Source organism: Schistosoma haematobium, chromosome 1 (genome assembly GCF_000699445.3).
Source record: "Schistosoma haematobium chromosome 1, whole genome shotgun sequence".
Classification (NCBI taxonomy): Eukaryota; Metazoa; Platyhelminthes; class Trematoda; order Strigeidida; family Schistosomatidae; genus Schistosoma; species Schistosoma haematobium.
This window is the reverse complement of record NC_067196.1, coordinates 59,994,189-60,011,460: the sequence shown is the minus strand read 5'-3', so window position 1 is coordinate 60,011,460 and position 17,272 is coordinate 59,994,189. Positions and strand designations below refer to the sequence as shown.

General features: G+C 33.2%; 1 protein-coding gene across 1 annotated transcript; it reads right to left on the bottom strand.

The window, feature by feature from the left end:
* Positions 1–8,466: 8,466 nt before the first annotated feature.
* On the bottom strand, positions 8,467–16,243 carry RIBC2 (Protein Tax-1; the record flags this gene model as incomplete). The annotated part of the gene is made up of 6 exons (XM_012941191.3): positions 8,467–8,529; positions 11,383–11,571; positions 12,404–12,746; positions 15,623–15,971; positions 16,007–16,088; positions 16,127–16,243. 6 exons carry the CDS (start codon positions 16,241–16,243, stop codon positions 8,470–8,472), a joined length of 1,140 nt encoding a protein of 379 aa, XP_012796645.1. The 3' UTR covers positions 8,467–8,469.
* Between the last annotated feature and the right edge of the window lie 1,029 nt (positions 16,244–17,272).

The window sequence follows — 17,272 nt, the reverse complement described above, 5'->3', positions numbered from 1 at the left end:
AGAAGACAAAGTATCTAGGAAGATCATGTTTATGAACATTTAGAGATGAATTTGTTGCAGCGATTTTAAAAATTGATTGTCAAGATCAGTATGAAAGACCTTTTGTTCTGCATAGCACTTTTGTCAGTGGACAATCGATTCAAGGATAATCTTCTGGTTTTGGTCAACCCAAATATGAATTTGTCAATTTACTTACTCTTGTGAAGTGAGTTATTCTGGGTGAACAATGTCTATTCTTGTTGGGGATGTTAGATCCCCAGAACTCACTGGGTAAATGCCTTCTTTTTGTAATTATATTTTAAAAATGTGAATTTATTGTTTTCGCGCCAAAACACTCATTTTCACCTTCATGTCGTATTTACCACTTGGAAGAACCTTAGATGCTATTCGTTCGTTGTCGCCTTTTGTATGCTATTTTGTAACACTTCCCAATGATATGTTTGTGCTGCATATATATGCTTTGGTTTTGCTTATTGTTGTTGTTCGTGCTTCTGGCTGCTTGTGTAATATGTTTCCCTATTTGAACCTGGACGTCTCACTCTGGTCAGCGGGGTTGGGACGCATCGGAATAGTTAGATGATTCGGTCATTGTGTCACTTAGTCTTCGTTTCATCCGCAGATTAGGTGAACTCGTAATCTCTTCGAACATAGCAGTTCTCTCCAAACTCATTTCTGGACAGTACTTTGAATGCGTGTCCTAAGGCTAATGTTAAATAATCAGTAGTTGTGATCTTGAACTCTCAGCCAATTCTGATTATGTAGCCTCACCAGAAGTAGCCTTTGAAATTATATGTAAAGTCTCAAAGGAAGAGCAGATCTGAAATCTATGCATAGAAGAAACTCTGTGAACTCTTCAGTTCATATGAGATCCGAACGTTCACAATCGAAATTCCCAGGCCCTAATTATAAGTGCTTTCGGGTTTTAGGAGTTTTAATCTCCCTTTACATATTTTCCTTTATTAAGAGTTTTAATTTGAAATCTATCTTGCTTCCTTGTTCTGTTGTCACCTCACTACTTCATACTACCAATTGAAATATTGGATAATTTTTTTGACGCTACGAAACACTTTTAAACACTTCGTAAATGACTTATTATCTGTTTCATTAGAGGCTTACGCATTCTAACTTTATGAGATTGTATAGTTTCAATAAATAGTGTTACTGAAAAGGAAGTTACCTTTGTTGAATAATCACTATATTTCAAAATAAATAATATTAAATACTTATTTTAATGGTCTTTCAGCATTTAATTAGCTAACATTAATTTATGATGAAATTGACCTACAAATTAAGTTAAAAAGAAACAAAAGCATCTGAATCAAACACATAAATGTGAGTAAATATTTTACTTCAAGTAAATAATTTATATAAACTAGTTTAATTAAGTACCTCATGTGGTATAAAGCAGTTTGCTGAGTTTATTTACAACAGTGTTGCAAAGAATATATTTAACTAGAGATTTGTTGGATGAACAAAATTAACTGCTTAAAGATGGTTCTATGTTTCTAGAATAAATTACCTAGATTTAAGATAACTTACTTACGCCTGTTACCACTCGAGGTGCAGCATAAGTCGTCTAGCAACATTCTCCACCTAACTCTGTCCTGAGCAATCCTTTCCAGTTGTTATTCATTCTTTTTATGTCTGCTTATAATTCCCGACGCAATGTGTTCTTTGGCCTTCTTCTTTTCTATTTTCCTTCAGGATTTCAGGTAAGCGTTTGCCTTGTGATGCAGTTTGTTGGTTACCGTAATAAATTTTCTATTCACTTCCAACGTCTTTTCCTAATTTCATTCAATTGAAGTTCCCAGGAAATTCATAATATCTATACATGAACTCTATGTTTCGACAAAAGAATGGTTAATTCACTTTTAGAAAAGACAATAATAATTCTCTAACAACTTTTGTCACTTGTTACTCCACTGGAAGGAGATTAAAACGGTTTTTCCGGTTGAAAATTTTGTATTTTATTTCACACTAGAATACAGAATTATTCAGCTGATAGATCATAAATTTGTAGAGGCACTTATCCTGGATTGCATTGATCCAATTTTATTATAAAACAGTATTGTCTAACGGAGACATTTCCTTGTAAAAAACGAAACTTAATCAGTGTCGTTAGAATTTTCCTAAGCTTTATAGTCCCAAAAACTCCGACTGTAGCCCGTTTAATGTTACTGAGGTTTGCTTGTCCAGATAAAAAAGAGGGTTGGACATGTGTTCAGCAACCGCATCCGTAGAATTCAACCTTCTTAAAACACATTAATCAGAATAATTAATTCAAACCATTTAGACTCTGCCCTCGAAGTTGAAGGTTGTGCATTGAGAAAACTTGTGATGCCTCAAGGTGAAAGCCGAAATTCTGCGCATGTCACGGGGTCGACGCTTCTTCCAACAATATGAACAACAATTAACATGGGCACATGAGATGTCAACGTAATGAGAAAGACCAAGGGGGTCATTCAATTAGCAGCGAAAATGATTAGATGAAAAATGTTGTTTCTACAAATAAGTGAAACCTATTAGACTGTAGCCGGACAGATGAGATAAGATTCATGAGAAGAGCTGTTGTACACTAGTCATAAAGAAGAAAGTGCCTACCACACACACGGAGTTGCACTGATGATGTCCAGAGAAGTACGGAAAGCACTTACACCATCGAAATCTCATGGATTCACAATCAGCAAATCATTCTTCAAAACACGGATCAAGGGAATCACGATGAATGTTGTCTGATCATATGCACCAACCAATTATAGCAATGAACATGACAACGGTCGGTTTAATGAGAGGTTGTAGGCGATCGTCGAGAAGTGTATAGGAAACCACCTGCACATCATGATGTTCTAAGGTCGAAATGAACAACATTGGGTATGAAAATATCTTCGGAATACATGGACTGACTGTCAGAAAGGAACGTGGATGGTGACAGATTTGATGATCTATGTGTCTTTAACAAAATGATTTAGGTGACACTATATTCTCTCACAAACACATACACAAACCACATTGGTCTCAGTGTATCGCATCACAGGAAATCAGGTTGATCACATTTGCGTCAATAAAAAATTCAAAGGACAGTGGAAGACATGAGAACGAAGAGAGGAGCAACTACATTGCTTCACATCATCATAATCTACCTGGTGATTGCCAAGATGAATTCGAAGTTATCGAGGCACTGGACAACTGTTGAAACAGCATTACAGAAGTTCAATGGAGTCTTCCTTCAAAATACTGACAAACTCATTGAATTCAGAATAGCTCTCAACAACAGTTTTCAGGCTTTACAAGATCTACACGAAGAAGAGTAAATTATCATGGAGTAAACTCGAAAGAGATAAGAAAAGCAATAGCTTCAACATACGAGGAGGTGTTGAGTTGCAAGTAGCATCATCATACAGAATCGATCTCGAATGATACCTTGAGGAATATATAAGAAAGCAAATAAACAAGAAGACAGCAATCAACAAACGTTGAACAAGAGCAGGAAATGCGAAAATACAGACAGAATATACAGAAGCGAACAAGTGAGTAAGGAGTAAGTAGTGGTAGTAGTAGTAATATTAGTAGAGTCGACAATTAGGAATATGTAGAAGACCTAGTAATGACAGTGGGAAAATGAGCAAGTGAATGGAATATGTGGCACAACGAAGAATATAGTAGGGGGATATAGTGAACCAGAGAGACCAGTGAATGACAAAGAAGGCAAGACAATCACTGAAATCCAACAACAGACGAACAGATGGGTAGAACACTTTGCGAAACTGTTGAATAGACCAGCTCCACTGAACACACCAACATCGAAGCAACATACACAGACATTCTCATAGGTGCCACTCCATCAACAAACGAAGAAACCAGCATTGTCATCGGACAGATCAAGTTTGGATAGTTGGTAGTACCAGACAACATAACAGCTGAATCAATGAAATTATGCATAGAATTAAATGCAAAGATATTTTAGGTTCTCTTCAACAAGAATAGGGAGGAACAAATAGAGCAGAATGGAAAGAATGATAACTCATCAACATACAGATGAAAGGAGATATGAGCGAGTGTGAGAACTATACAGACATCACACTACAGTCAGTACCAGGAAAGGTTTTCAACGGAGTGTTGTTGAACTGGATGAAAGATTCAGTAGACGCACAAAGTCATGACCAATAGGTTTGATTTTGTAAGGATTGATCGTGCACAGAGCAATTTGTGGCACTACAAATCATTGCTGAGCAATCGATTGAATGGAACTCGTCACTATACATCAACGTCCCTGACTATGAGAAAGCATTTAACAACGTGGATAGGAGATAACTATGGAATCTTCCTCGACATTATGATATATGTGAGGAGATCATCAACATCATATGCAATTCATTAGATACAATATCGTGCTGTCAGTACACCTCACATTTGCATTGCAATTGAGGATCAGTGTCAGTCAAGACTGCTTCATTTCATTCTATTTCTTCTAGTGGTCAACCAGATTATATAGGCCCACACATGTAAGAGAAGTAAGGAATACAATGAACAGCCTGGATGCAACTTGTAGTGTCAGTTATTATGTTAAGCCCATATACTGTATTCTAACTTTCGGACATCCCATTCTATTCATTCTACTTGAGCCATACTTTGACCTTGTTATTTATTCGCTTATCAATCTAGACTTTTTATATGAGCGCATATGTGTGTGCCCTTCTTATCCCATTAATCACATGTCTATAGCTTTATTTTGTTTGACTATAAATATTGAGTAATGCTTGACTAAAGGCGAGTTGGCTTACCAGTCATCTCCACTGCGCATCATTTTTACTTGGCTTCACCATGTGCTTGGTTGCTGTACACTTGAGGATTTTTATTAATCATTAACAATAAATTATCTCTACAACTGATGTTCGGACTTTTGAATAATCTCGCGTAAAATCCATAATTCTACCAGGAGATTTAGCCTGCATTAAATACTCAGTTTACGGGATATTATTTATTGGAGTCAGATATAGAGGACATTAGCCTCAACATATTGGTGAACCGCCGTTTCATCAAACTTCACAGATGCAATACAGAGTGACAATAACAGGTGAAAACAGTTGACATAACAGCAGCCTGTACAACAGTAGTCCTCAATATACACAAAGATAAATGCATGGTCCTGAAATACAACACGGAGAACGTCAACTCAATTTTACGTAATGTAAAAGCTCCGAAACACGTAGAAACTTTCACGTATCTGGTCAGCATCATTGATGAACGGGAATGATTCGATGTAGATATAAATGTAAGGCTAGGCAAATCAAGAGTGATATTCTTACAGTTGAAGAACACATGGAACTCAAAATAACTGCCAATTAATATCAAAGTCATAATCTTCAATACTAACGTCATGACAGTTCTACTGTATGGAGCTGAAACTTGGAGAACTACCACAACTATCATCAAAAAGGTACAAGTATTTATAAACAATCGTCCACGTATATTACTGAGTGTCCGCTGACCGGATACCATCAACAACAGCCTAATGTGGAAGAGAACAAACCAGGTTCCAGTTGAAGAAATTAGGAAGGTACGTTGAAGGTGGATAGGACATATGTCATGGGAAACATCATTTCGAATCGGGAAGGAAGTTCTAACTTGGAATAATAAAGTTAAAAGGAAAAGTTGAAGACCAAGTAATACAATGAGTCGAGAACTGGAGATAGACATAAAAATGAGTAGCGATTGACAGTAATCGGACGGGGGAGTCTGGGAAAATGTAGTTGTGATAATCCTGGTCGGTGGCCTACAATCTTTGAGAGTTAAAACGCTTAGATAACTGTTACACTTCCAGGACTGAAACTATAAGCCAAAACTTTTCTGTTAGTACTTTATTATTATGAGGAATAAATAAAAGATCATGAATTTACAGATTCCTAAAGCCGAATTCTCTTTATCCTATCGACACATCCGAAAGTACGCCCAAACAGTCAGTGAGTTTCTAAGCTGACAATGTGGATAAAATTAAAATGTCTAGAAGATATGACGGGGATTAACGGTAATTTATAATATACTGTGTTTCAGGAAAAGAAAGGTCGGTTTAAATGGGATTATACGAAGTATTGAGCGATGAAGGATGGAAAAAACTATTCAACTGTAGAATTGATACCATAATCGCATGAGATTATAGAGTAATTGCAGCAAGTTATGTAGTTAGTAAAAGTACTTCAGGTATATATATAAACAAATAAAATATAAACTACTGTTCATTTGTTAGTAGTACAGCGACCAATCAAAAAACAACCTACGAGGGATTAAAGTTAGCTTCTAAAAATACCAGTTCTTATCACAATTCTTGTAATTTATTTTATATTTTAATAGACTATTCTGCGCAACATTAGAGGCTACGTAAGGAGAATTTTTCTTGGTATTCCGATTGTTGGGACATGTTCATTCAGTCCTGATCTACATGGAAAATAATTCTTACTATATGAAGTAACTGATAGATGGATGCTTCTTACAATTTTAGATGAATTCGCCCACTTATTCTAAGTAGAAAATCATCGTGATCAGTTTCACATCACTGGTGTAATTAGTGGTAAAGACTGAAATTAACGACAGTTAGTGAGACTATAAGGACCAGTGATTTTCGTTTACTAAAATATTCTACACAGTATCTAATAAAGTATGCAATGCAGTGAAAGTCTCAAATTTTAAACATCTGTACGAACACATCAGTCCTCAAATATTTATTGATAAGAATGAACCACGTTTACTTTTGTCACTGAATTAAACAGTAGTATGGTCTATACTTCAAACAATGGAATTACCATAAATTAGAAACTAAGTTCTGAAAACCTGACTAATCTTAATGTGGGACCGAAATCCAATAACAGGTCATCAGTAGCTTCACTGATATAACTGCCTACCGTAGATAAATTTTTTCTCACTAGCTAGTAGCAAGAATTCGGACTCGTAAGATTCCGATTTTAATACTCGTTTAATTACATTGGAAATATTTTGTTGCTTCAAGTAATCTTAAAAGAAAATTCACTTTGTTGTTGGATAAATCAACTAATAGAACTTTGTTCATTTAACCGTTCTTTCTTATTTTTAGTAAGGAATTTGCCATAGTTGACCATTATCACAGATCATAGATGTATTTGATTAGGTTATATACTGTAACTATTTATAAAGTTGTGGTCTTTCAAACTTGTTGATTAAATATTTTGATACCTACTAAGAAATAATATTCAATGTGAGTTCATGAGAAAACGCTATTATTAGACTGTATTGTCTAAATAAATGAAGGGAAGTCACGGTGACTTGTACTCAAATGAAAATATTTACTTGGCCAAATCGAGTTGGGTTGCCATGATATTAATGACTTACCAATTCTACTGATCCTAAGAGATAGTGGATAATTAATTTAAACATTGAGTTACTTAAGGAAAGAGTATGAATTCAAGAGACTGAATGATCAGGTTTAAAATAATGGCCGATGTCCCAAATAAGGTGAAATGGTAGCTATCAGTGTTGAACTTATAGAAACACACAACTAGTTCAGTAATTTCATAAAATGTATGTAAAGTGACTACAACTTCATAGACAATCGGTTTACTATTTCATTAAATTCGATTATACGAAGCATTTATCCATTGAAGTTATATCTACAGCAGTTTTTGGCTTCATATCTGAGAATGATAATAACAAAATGCTTCAAACAACTGTTAACATATAATATAATTTCAGATTTCGGTTAGTCGAACGATAGAACATCTTTTTCCATAGAAGATAGATATTTTAAATTGGGATACCTAAGCGCTTTTGAGTATAGAATTCGAAGCAACCTTACGCTTCTACGAGCTAGATCGAATACCATTATAAACATATGTACATCTAAAAATGTATCTGCCATTCTTAACAATAACGCAAAACCATAAAATGATTTGAAGTCAAGAATTACCCTAACAGAAAATTATGAAAAGTTTACCTCACAACAAAATGAATATTTACCATTTAAAGTCCACTTCAAAGTATAATCAAAACGCTTATAAGCATTTGGTAGAAAACATCAATAAAAATTTTAAAAAAAACTGTAAAACGATTGTAATGACTTAACAAAACAAACAAATGAACTAAATGTAAAGAATTTTTTTAAAAAAAGAGTCGAATATTTCAAGGAATAGATGCTTTTATTATGTTGAATTTTGAACAAATTAATTAATCTAATAATAATAATAATAACAATCCCTAGTAACTCTTATACCTAAACATTTTTAAATAGCTGTAATATGTTGTTGTCAATAGATTTCAATTTTATTCATTACTATTAATGTTACTGTTTGTTTGAAATAAAGTAAAATAAAATGACTTCTTTTGAACTTTTAAAAATATTATTTTGAAAGTTTATTATTTCTAGAATTTTATTCGAAAAATTTGATCAATATGGAATATAACATATTCATCGATGGTAGTAGTAGTATATTATTATTATTTTTTTTAACGTGATGTAGTATTGAATTGGGTGAAATAATGACCAGTTGGTTGATTTGTATATAGCTGAAAAATGATTACAATTAAAAAATATGGAAAATAATGAATAATTTAGTTAAAACAAACATGATAGTAATTGCATAATTTAATATTAAGATTTATGTTATAATAATGATAGTTAATCATTACAAAATAATATTAAATAGAAAACTAGGGCATGCTATACAATAATTTCATTTTGTCTGGAACTTTCCAATGATACATTCCTATGATTTTGTGGATGGTCAAATCTATGGGTTTAGCTATAAAATTTTAGACTATAGAGTTGATATCAAGTGATCCATATGAACAACTTCAGCCATTTTATGTTATGAAAAGATCCTTATCTTAACATTTAGCGAATATCTATAAAACACTCAAGTTATCGTTTAATTGAACGATTTTATTGTATTGATAATGAATTATGAGTAATCAGAAATATATCTGTATACATATACTCCTACTGTTCATACTCTTTCAGTAGTAAATTTCAACAATTAATAAGTTTTTTTCAATTTAGTAGTTGAATTCATAAGTCAGTTGAAGCTAAGCCACCACAGGAGACCTAGAAACACTGGATGGCGGTTTCGTCCTAGTATAAGACTCCTCAGCAGTGTGCATCCATGAATCCAACTATTAGATTACTAAAATCTCCACAAAACCCTCTTCTATAATAATCATCATGTACTCATTGGTGATTGGCTTCGAGAGGTATTTCTTGGAGTTCTAGTGAGAAGCTATGACCAGTGAAGTTCAACCAGGTCTGTTGTGAGATAGTAACTCACTGAAGACAGTGGTAGACGGTGGAGCATTTTCGTGAATTGGTTGAAATTAGATATTAATACCGTTGGATGCCAGCTCAGTGGTCTAATGGTTAAGCGTTCGCGCACGAGATTGATGGGTCCTTGGTTCGAATCCCGCAGGGCGGGTCGTGGATGCGCGCTACTGAGGAGTTCCATACTAGGGCAAAACGGCCTTCCAGTGCTTACTGATTTCCTATGGTAGTCTGGCATTAACTGACGTATGGATTCAATTATTAAATTACTAAAATTTCCACAAAAAATATTGCTGAATACGTTATGAATATACTTTGTGAGAATTAAATTGTTTTATCCATAGATAATAAGGTTTAACTGACTATACAAAAAAATCATCAGCAAAATTGATTATATTGAAATGACCTAAATAAAACACTTTAATTGTATAGATCTTAATATTTCATGTTTACTTAGTAATTATTCCTTAAAAACTATAGAACAGAAACTTGTAAGTATATCTAATACCAGTGCTATTATGTGTCCTCTTAAATTAAAATGATAATATATCACCTCTCTGATCACACCCTAATAAAAGGAAAAAATGTTTGCCTTCTATTTTTGCATCTTTTCTGCATTTTTCTATCTAAAAGTATTAATTTTAAAATTACATGCATTTAATGCTTTGTTTTAGAAATTTACAGGGTTATATATATATATATATATATCATATAATTGCTAAAACCAAAAGTTTCATATGGCAGGATTCTTACCGATATGTTAATATTAGCAATATGAGAGATATAATGAAACATAGTTTAATATAATAGATAATGATACATGAAAGAAATCATATATTTTCGATGTTATATTACAAGTGAAACAGTTTCACATTTAAAAGAACTCAATGTAAAACAAATAGACATTCTTATAAGTAATAAATTTAGATAAATGTAAGAGAATCTTGATCATTCGGGAATGATAACATTGAGTTGTTAACTTAAATCTTTAATTTGGCTTGAAATAAAAATGATGAATATAAAATCATCAGAAAAATTGTTTGTCAAATGCGTTTTTTCACATTCGCCTTTATTTTTTATTTTCATAAAGTTGAATTAAGTTAAAAGATCAATACTTTGGTTACTAACGTAATCTGACGTTTTTAGGATAAATACTCATGGAACCCATTCTTAACTGAGGTATACTAGTTGCAATCCTTTAGTGATATATATATATATATATATATATATATATATATATATATAACATGCATGAAATCTTTTTCTCAACACTATTTGTCATTTAATTCACCTTGTAGGCTTGTAAACGTTTCTCTTCCAAGTTTATTCATAACACATATCTTAATATTTAATTTGTTTTTGGTCATACATTTTCACACCAATTGTCTGATACAACCAAAAGATTTATAACGGGAAAATTTAAAACGTTTTGCATTTTCCTGTTTCTCATTTTGTTTGATTTATATACCTTGATTTAACTATCATTTCATTTTAAATGTAGATTTTTCATTTTAAATGATATTAAGGCGTTCAACAAAGTCACTAAAATATTCCATCTAACAGAAAAAACCAATCGCACAAGATTTTATATAAGTGCGATATATCGCTTCAAGTTACTTTTTTGCACCAGAGCAAGAAAAGAAAATCAACGACAACGACTTGAAATAAAATTAATGATGATAGAGAATATAATTAGTTCGGTATAAAGGAAATCAAAGAGTGGTAATGGCGAAATAATATTCAAATATAGGAGTTTGAGGGTGATGATTGATAAAAATTGTACTAGTAACATAATATTTCAACCGTGTAACATAAGGCCTTTAATCAAAGAGGAGGATCACCTCTAGAGACTCAATAAACGAGTCTATATTTTATGGTACAGCTCAGACTGGAAGACAGTCATTTCACCAGTAGGTGCCATTTTGTTTTTTGGTCAGCAGAAGTCCTTTTTTAACTGATTACTGTGATAACAATCAAAACAAAAAATCATGATGATGGTTACTTAGGCAGCCATAGATAAAAATAATCTTATTATCAACGTTTTATAACTTTGAATTGAAGGGAAGATAATTTTATATGCATTAAAAAACGACTTCACAACTTACTTCTTTGTTCAAGTAATCTTGAAAAGCTTTCTGTTCATGAGCTAGCTGAAGATTTTTTTCAGCTACTTTTCGATTTATTTCACGTGTGGATCGTTCAATTTCTCTTTCTATTAACAAGCCTAGTCTAGATGATTTTAATAGTTGATTATCCCATTCTTCATCTTCTTGCTTTTGTCTTGCTAACTGACGCTTCAATAAACAAATAAATAAACATAAGAGATGTTCATTAGATGTTGGTCTAATTTATTGAGTACTGTATACCAATAACTCGTTTGTAGACTGATAACTTTCAGGCGACGGTCATGTTTCATGTAAAAACTCGAATGCAAATCCATAATAAATGTAATAAATTTAAAGTAACAAATAATTAACTAGTAAATGGGAGAATTTACAAATCTTACTTATTTTTATCTCGAAATGGTCATTGTTTAAATTGACTAACTAACTAACTTGAAAACTTATTATTTTAAAACATTTTCAGCAACATTAATCTTCTGTGCTTATCAGGAGGATAAGTTAAAAATTCATTTTCGCGTTGATAACCATGATGACCTAATGTTTTATCTGACTTTTGTTCTAAAGAATGATCTTTAAGAATGAGAAATTTAATAATTTTAAGTTCTTTTATTTACATTAACAGTTACAGACGGCTAATATCAACAGGATATTTGTAAGTTGTAACAGTAAAATATACTTGAATTTGTTGAAATAATATTGCGTGAAAAATGAATGAAACGTTATCTGATATATTTCTTAAATTTTGTGCCGTTTCGTTTTTGTTTGTGACCAAAGCAATCTCTATTTACCTTTATTTTAACGAATAAAAATAATTTTGTCATTAAATGCACAACATAATGCATAATATTTAGCCATTTTCTCACTAGGTTGAGCTGAGCAAAAGCGCATCCTCAATGCTTATAACCAGTAAACTTCCTAAAGCGATGTGTTAGAAAACCTATAAGAACGTTTGGTTGAATTTTGAATGCTTTAAACTCAATATTACTGCTAACCAATCTGATACCTCTCTTTCTTTCATTTGCTCCTCCTGAGATTTACGAATATCTTTTATTTGTTCAAGTGTCATTCCTTTGTAACGGTCAGGAATTATTCGATTAGTTCCAAAAGCAGATATTGCTTGAGCAGGATTCTCGCTAAGGAAATCACCATATATTGCATTGCATATCTCTGTCATATTGTCATCTTCTGTTTGTTTGGCTTTTAGAAGAGCTTTTTGGTCACTTTCTTCTTTTAATAATTTGTTATATCTCTGCATGGCTACATTTATTGCTCGTCGGCATTGTTCCTCAGCTTTTTGAAGTTCACATGCACGTTGATCTAATTCTCTTCTTTTAAGATCATACAATCTAGGTGTTTTCGAAATTCAGATGAAAAAAATTAAAACATTTCAAAATAAGAATCACCTTACTAAAAATAGAAATGACCAAGTAGTTCTGCTCATATTTCAACTAATATTCATTCAATAACGTGTTCCTTACTTCTGCTGCGTAAAATAGGCGAAAATGTAGTAGGGTCTAGTTTATTTGCGGTTAATTTAAACCAGTGATATACAAGTCAGAAGAAAGTAAACACCCAGTTTTCATGCTTGATGAATGTATATCTAATAGTCTATTGACAAATATAAAGAATTGGTTATCAGACGGTCTTGTAATTAAGCAAAGTGAAATTGTACACCGTTGATACTAGGCTATATAATACTGAAAATCAAAATGTTTCAGATTATCTGCTTACATATGTAGGCTTAACAAGCAGGAAACTCTATAGCAACGCACATGTTTGTGGGCATTCAAACAAGTGGTGGCGAAGCAGTTAATTTGATAATGTCTGTTGATGAAATAATTTCTATGAATAATCATCGACAAACTGTATCCGCACAAAGAGTTTTTTGGTAATTGCTATTGGTTATCAATTTTAATTACTACGTTTTCAGAGTAACTACAACTTATTTCACAAAAAGCAGCCGGGTAAATTGTTGTCGAACTTAGATTTTCTAATTAAATGCTTTTTATATTACCAAGGGCTGTGGTCCCCAAAATCAAAAGTTTTTATTAGTTTATCTTTTGTTTGGCTTCCTGTCACCGATAAAGTTTTCAGAGAGAAGAGCTAAAATAACCTGAATACTGCAGTATTATTAGGCATTATAACACAAGTGCAAGACGAACTGATTAAATTTTACATGAATGAAATAAGACTACCTGAGATGTTAAACTGATAAAACAAGACTAAAGTGAAAAAGAGTCGAATCATCTGTTTAAAGTTGATCTTTTTTGCTCAGAATGTCACCACGCAAATGTCTTGTAAACCACTAGGAATATTAGGTTGTGCAATTGTTTTATAAGGGATGCTATTCAATTTTCAAGGCATACCAAACAAGTTGATTAATTAAATGAGTAATTCGTCGTTGATTTTGCTTTTAAACGTTGCTAAATTCGTACAAAGCAAAATAATGAGTTGACAAAATATATATATCTATTTCAGACAATATACGTTTCAAAAGACCTTAAACATTGAGGTCTCATGCTAACAAAACTTAGTAAATTGTTTCTTGTAGTATTCTGTAGCTGATTATAAAATGCAAAAACGAAAGAAAGCGCTTCTGGTAATAACCACTATTAATAAACATCGCTAACTACCAACAAAAAAGCGACTAGTTAGTCAAAAATTCAGTTAGAATGGATTTTCATATTGTTCTGGTGCTGGAATCTGGCTTAGGCATTAGATTGACAGACAAAGGCGACTACCTTTAAATGAGCAAGCTAGTCGTTCCGGCTGATGAAGAAAAAATCACTGAAAACATATTACTAGGCCTAAATAAATTTATATTACTGCATTTCACATTGTGAAATGTTCAGTATAGTTTGCAAGAGACATGTTAATTCCGTACGACATTATACTCATTTTGAACAAGACCCGACACAGAACGTGATCGTTGAATTCATCCAACTAACTTGTGTTGAGTCGTGTGACCGATTAAAATGCCTATACTTACGGTATCTTTTGATTGTTTATCCATCTATTTATTTAACTGTTAACTATATTTCATTACTCTATTGATATATAAATATTTGGCACACGTTGATTAGGTGACACGTTGGACAGTTTGAACTCATATCAATAAAATGTCAAACAGACGTGCATAACGTAGTCATGGATTTGTTTCTGCTCCGACACAACTGCTGGTAATTGTAGTGACAGTTTTAACATAAGTAAAATATAATTAATGAAAGATCTGCATCACAATTACTTTACTTCTGCTGCGTCGATTCAATTCTTTTGTGACTGTACTGTACGTGTCGGTTAAGTTACTTGTTTATATATATTCAAGAATATTGCTAGTCGAGTTCTTATTCAGTCTTTTCGTCATCATCAATCGACTAAATGTGAAAACCATAACATAATCCTTCGTACTGAAATTATTTAATTTTATCAGGGTGGATAAATTATTACTTACTCTTGGAATTTGATCACGTGATAGTTAAAATACCTAGATCACACTAATTGAACCCTTGTAAGAAAGTGGTTTTTATCATGCTTTGTATAAACACAATCGATCTCTCAACCTAAATCTAAATTTATCTGGATTATCAAGAAGAGCGAATTTTTCCATCACCAGGCTTATCTTCGCAAAAGTAACCAAAACGAGAGAGAGCTGTACAGATCTTCTTTAGAGTAGCTCCAATTTAGAATTCCTGAAAATCTTGTGAAAAATTATAACTTAAAAGCCTTTCGCTGATTGAAACAAGAAATAGACAGCATGCAAGAATTTGGATTTGCGTTCAGATTCACTGCAAATTAACCGAAGTCAAAACACACAATACTTTCTAAATGTTCAAAATGCCATGTGGTCCCTGGATGAATTGAGTTATATAGGTTTAATTTAGTGTTACAACAAATGTGAACACCACTAAAATGTTGCATATCGAGGGAAAAGACTGTTAAATCTTTGCCTGTGTGTAACAGTTGTGTAGATAGTGTGAGTGACTTATGAAAACTCATCTTCGAAACCAAACAAAATCCCTAAAAAATCATTCAATCTAAAAACTATAGTATTCTAAAAACGACCTCAGTACAATGAAGAGAAATTTAAAAATTTTAGTGCACAGACATATAACAAGGTCATAAAAGATCACTTTTTTCACAAAAAACTCCAAATAAGTAAAAAGCTAATAAGGAGTAGTCACTCCTCACTGACTCCTCGAGGAGCACATAGATTTATATTTACCTGTCTGCCTCCTTCTTAGCATTTTCGGCCCTATTCCTTTCTTCAATCTGTCTGTCAAACCAGTTTTGTAACTGTTCTCGTTGATACTTCATTCTAGCCTTTAAATTCAAATCTTCACCATCAAACTTTTGAAGAGAGGCGACGCCACATCGAGGGTCATCATCAGAAACACGAGCAGGACGGTCTAACTTTAATGCATTGGGATCGTAAAGGTCAAATTCTCTTCTTGACTCAGGCTGCTGATGAACAGATCTGAATTCATTAAGATTCTTTGCGAGTTCTCTCTCATCGTCATGTTGTCGTTTCTCAAATAAGCACGCAATCTTGTCGTTGCGCGCTGCATCAGCAGCTAAGCCCCATATAAATAAACAATTATCAATTTACCATATGCTAAATCACGTTGTTTCTCGTCTAGCTCTCGAAGTTTTTTCTCCTCCACTTGATGTTTAAGAGCTTCGTCATCAATCTGTAGCATAGTGAATTCAATGAACTTTTAGAAATTACTCCAATTTGACGAATACGGGAGTCAAAAATACGTGCTTGACGCTCTTTCTCTCTTCTCCTTCTTAATTCAATCGCTGCTGCCTCTTTAGTATCTATCGGCAAATCAAGTTTATACATTGGAACCGACGGCCGTCAACTTTCGTAATCGTACCCTCTCGGTTGTTATAGTAATACGGTACATAACACTATGAGCAGTAGATATCATGATTTTGAATTGTCAGAATGATCTGCCTTTCAATATTCTTTACAATATTTCTGTTGTAAATAGTTGGGATGTTTACTTGATGCGTGGATTTCCTCATTGTAGTTTGTCTTCATTGGATAATGGATTGATAACAACCACGAGTGACTGTCTATATTTTTAACTTACTGTTCAATGTATGAGATTCATACTCAAAAAGGGGTCGCTCTTATATCATGTTGCTAAACCATTTTGTCTAAAAGATGCTACAAATATTCAGGGTTTGACAAAAGTTTTGTCTGTAGGACATTAATACATAATAGACAACTCAGTCGGGTCAAAAGTCAGAGATGAATGAGTCCGATGATATATTTTGAAAGTTGCCAATACATTAAGAAGCATTTGATCCGGTCTGACCAGTAGTTCCAAGGTAGGCGGACGGACGAGAACCAGGGCTTTCAACGTGGTATGGTCGCCGTCATTCTCTCGTGATCTTGTGCGGATGAGTGAACAAGTATCTTTAACTAGGATATGTCCAGCTATAATTGTGAGGTCAGTATAAATATCAAAGATTTACAAGTTCATTCATTTGTGGGTTTATTTGCTGCGATAGCTCATTCATTCTTGGAGGGGTTGTGATGAATCTAAGACGCGATGAACCAGAAGTTTACACCCAGCAACCATGTCTTTGATAAACACTATTCTGATGGCTTGCTATGTTCAGTAGCATCTGGTTTTCTTTCTTTGGCACAAGGGGCTATATGGAACAATATAACAATAAAAAATGTACAATTAAAGTTTTGACTCATTGTATTGTTTGTCACTTTCTATCTTTTTCCGTCATCCCGGGAAAAGAAACAAATTAACATGTAAGTGCGTGTCGAAATACACTCGCAATTGCATAAGGATACAGAACGTGAGAAACCAATTCAGTATATGAGAGTATGCATACCAAGCGACAGCAT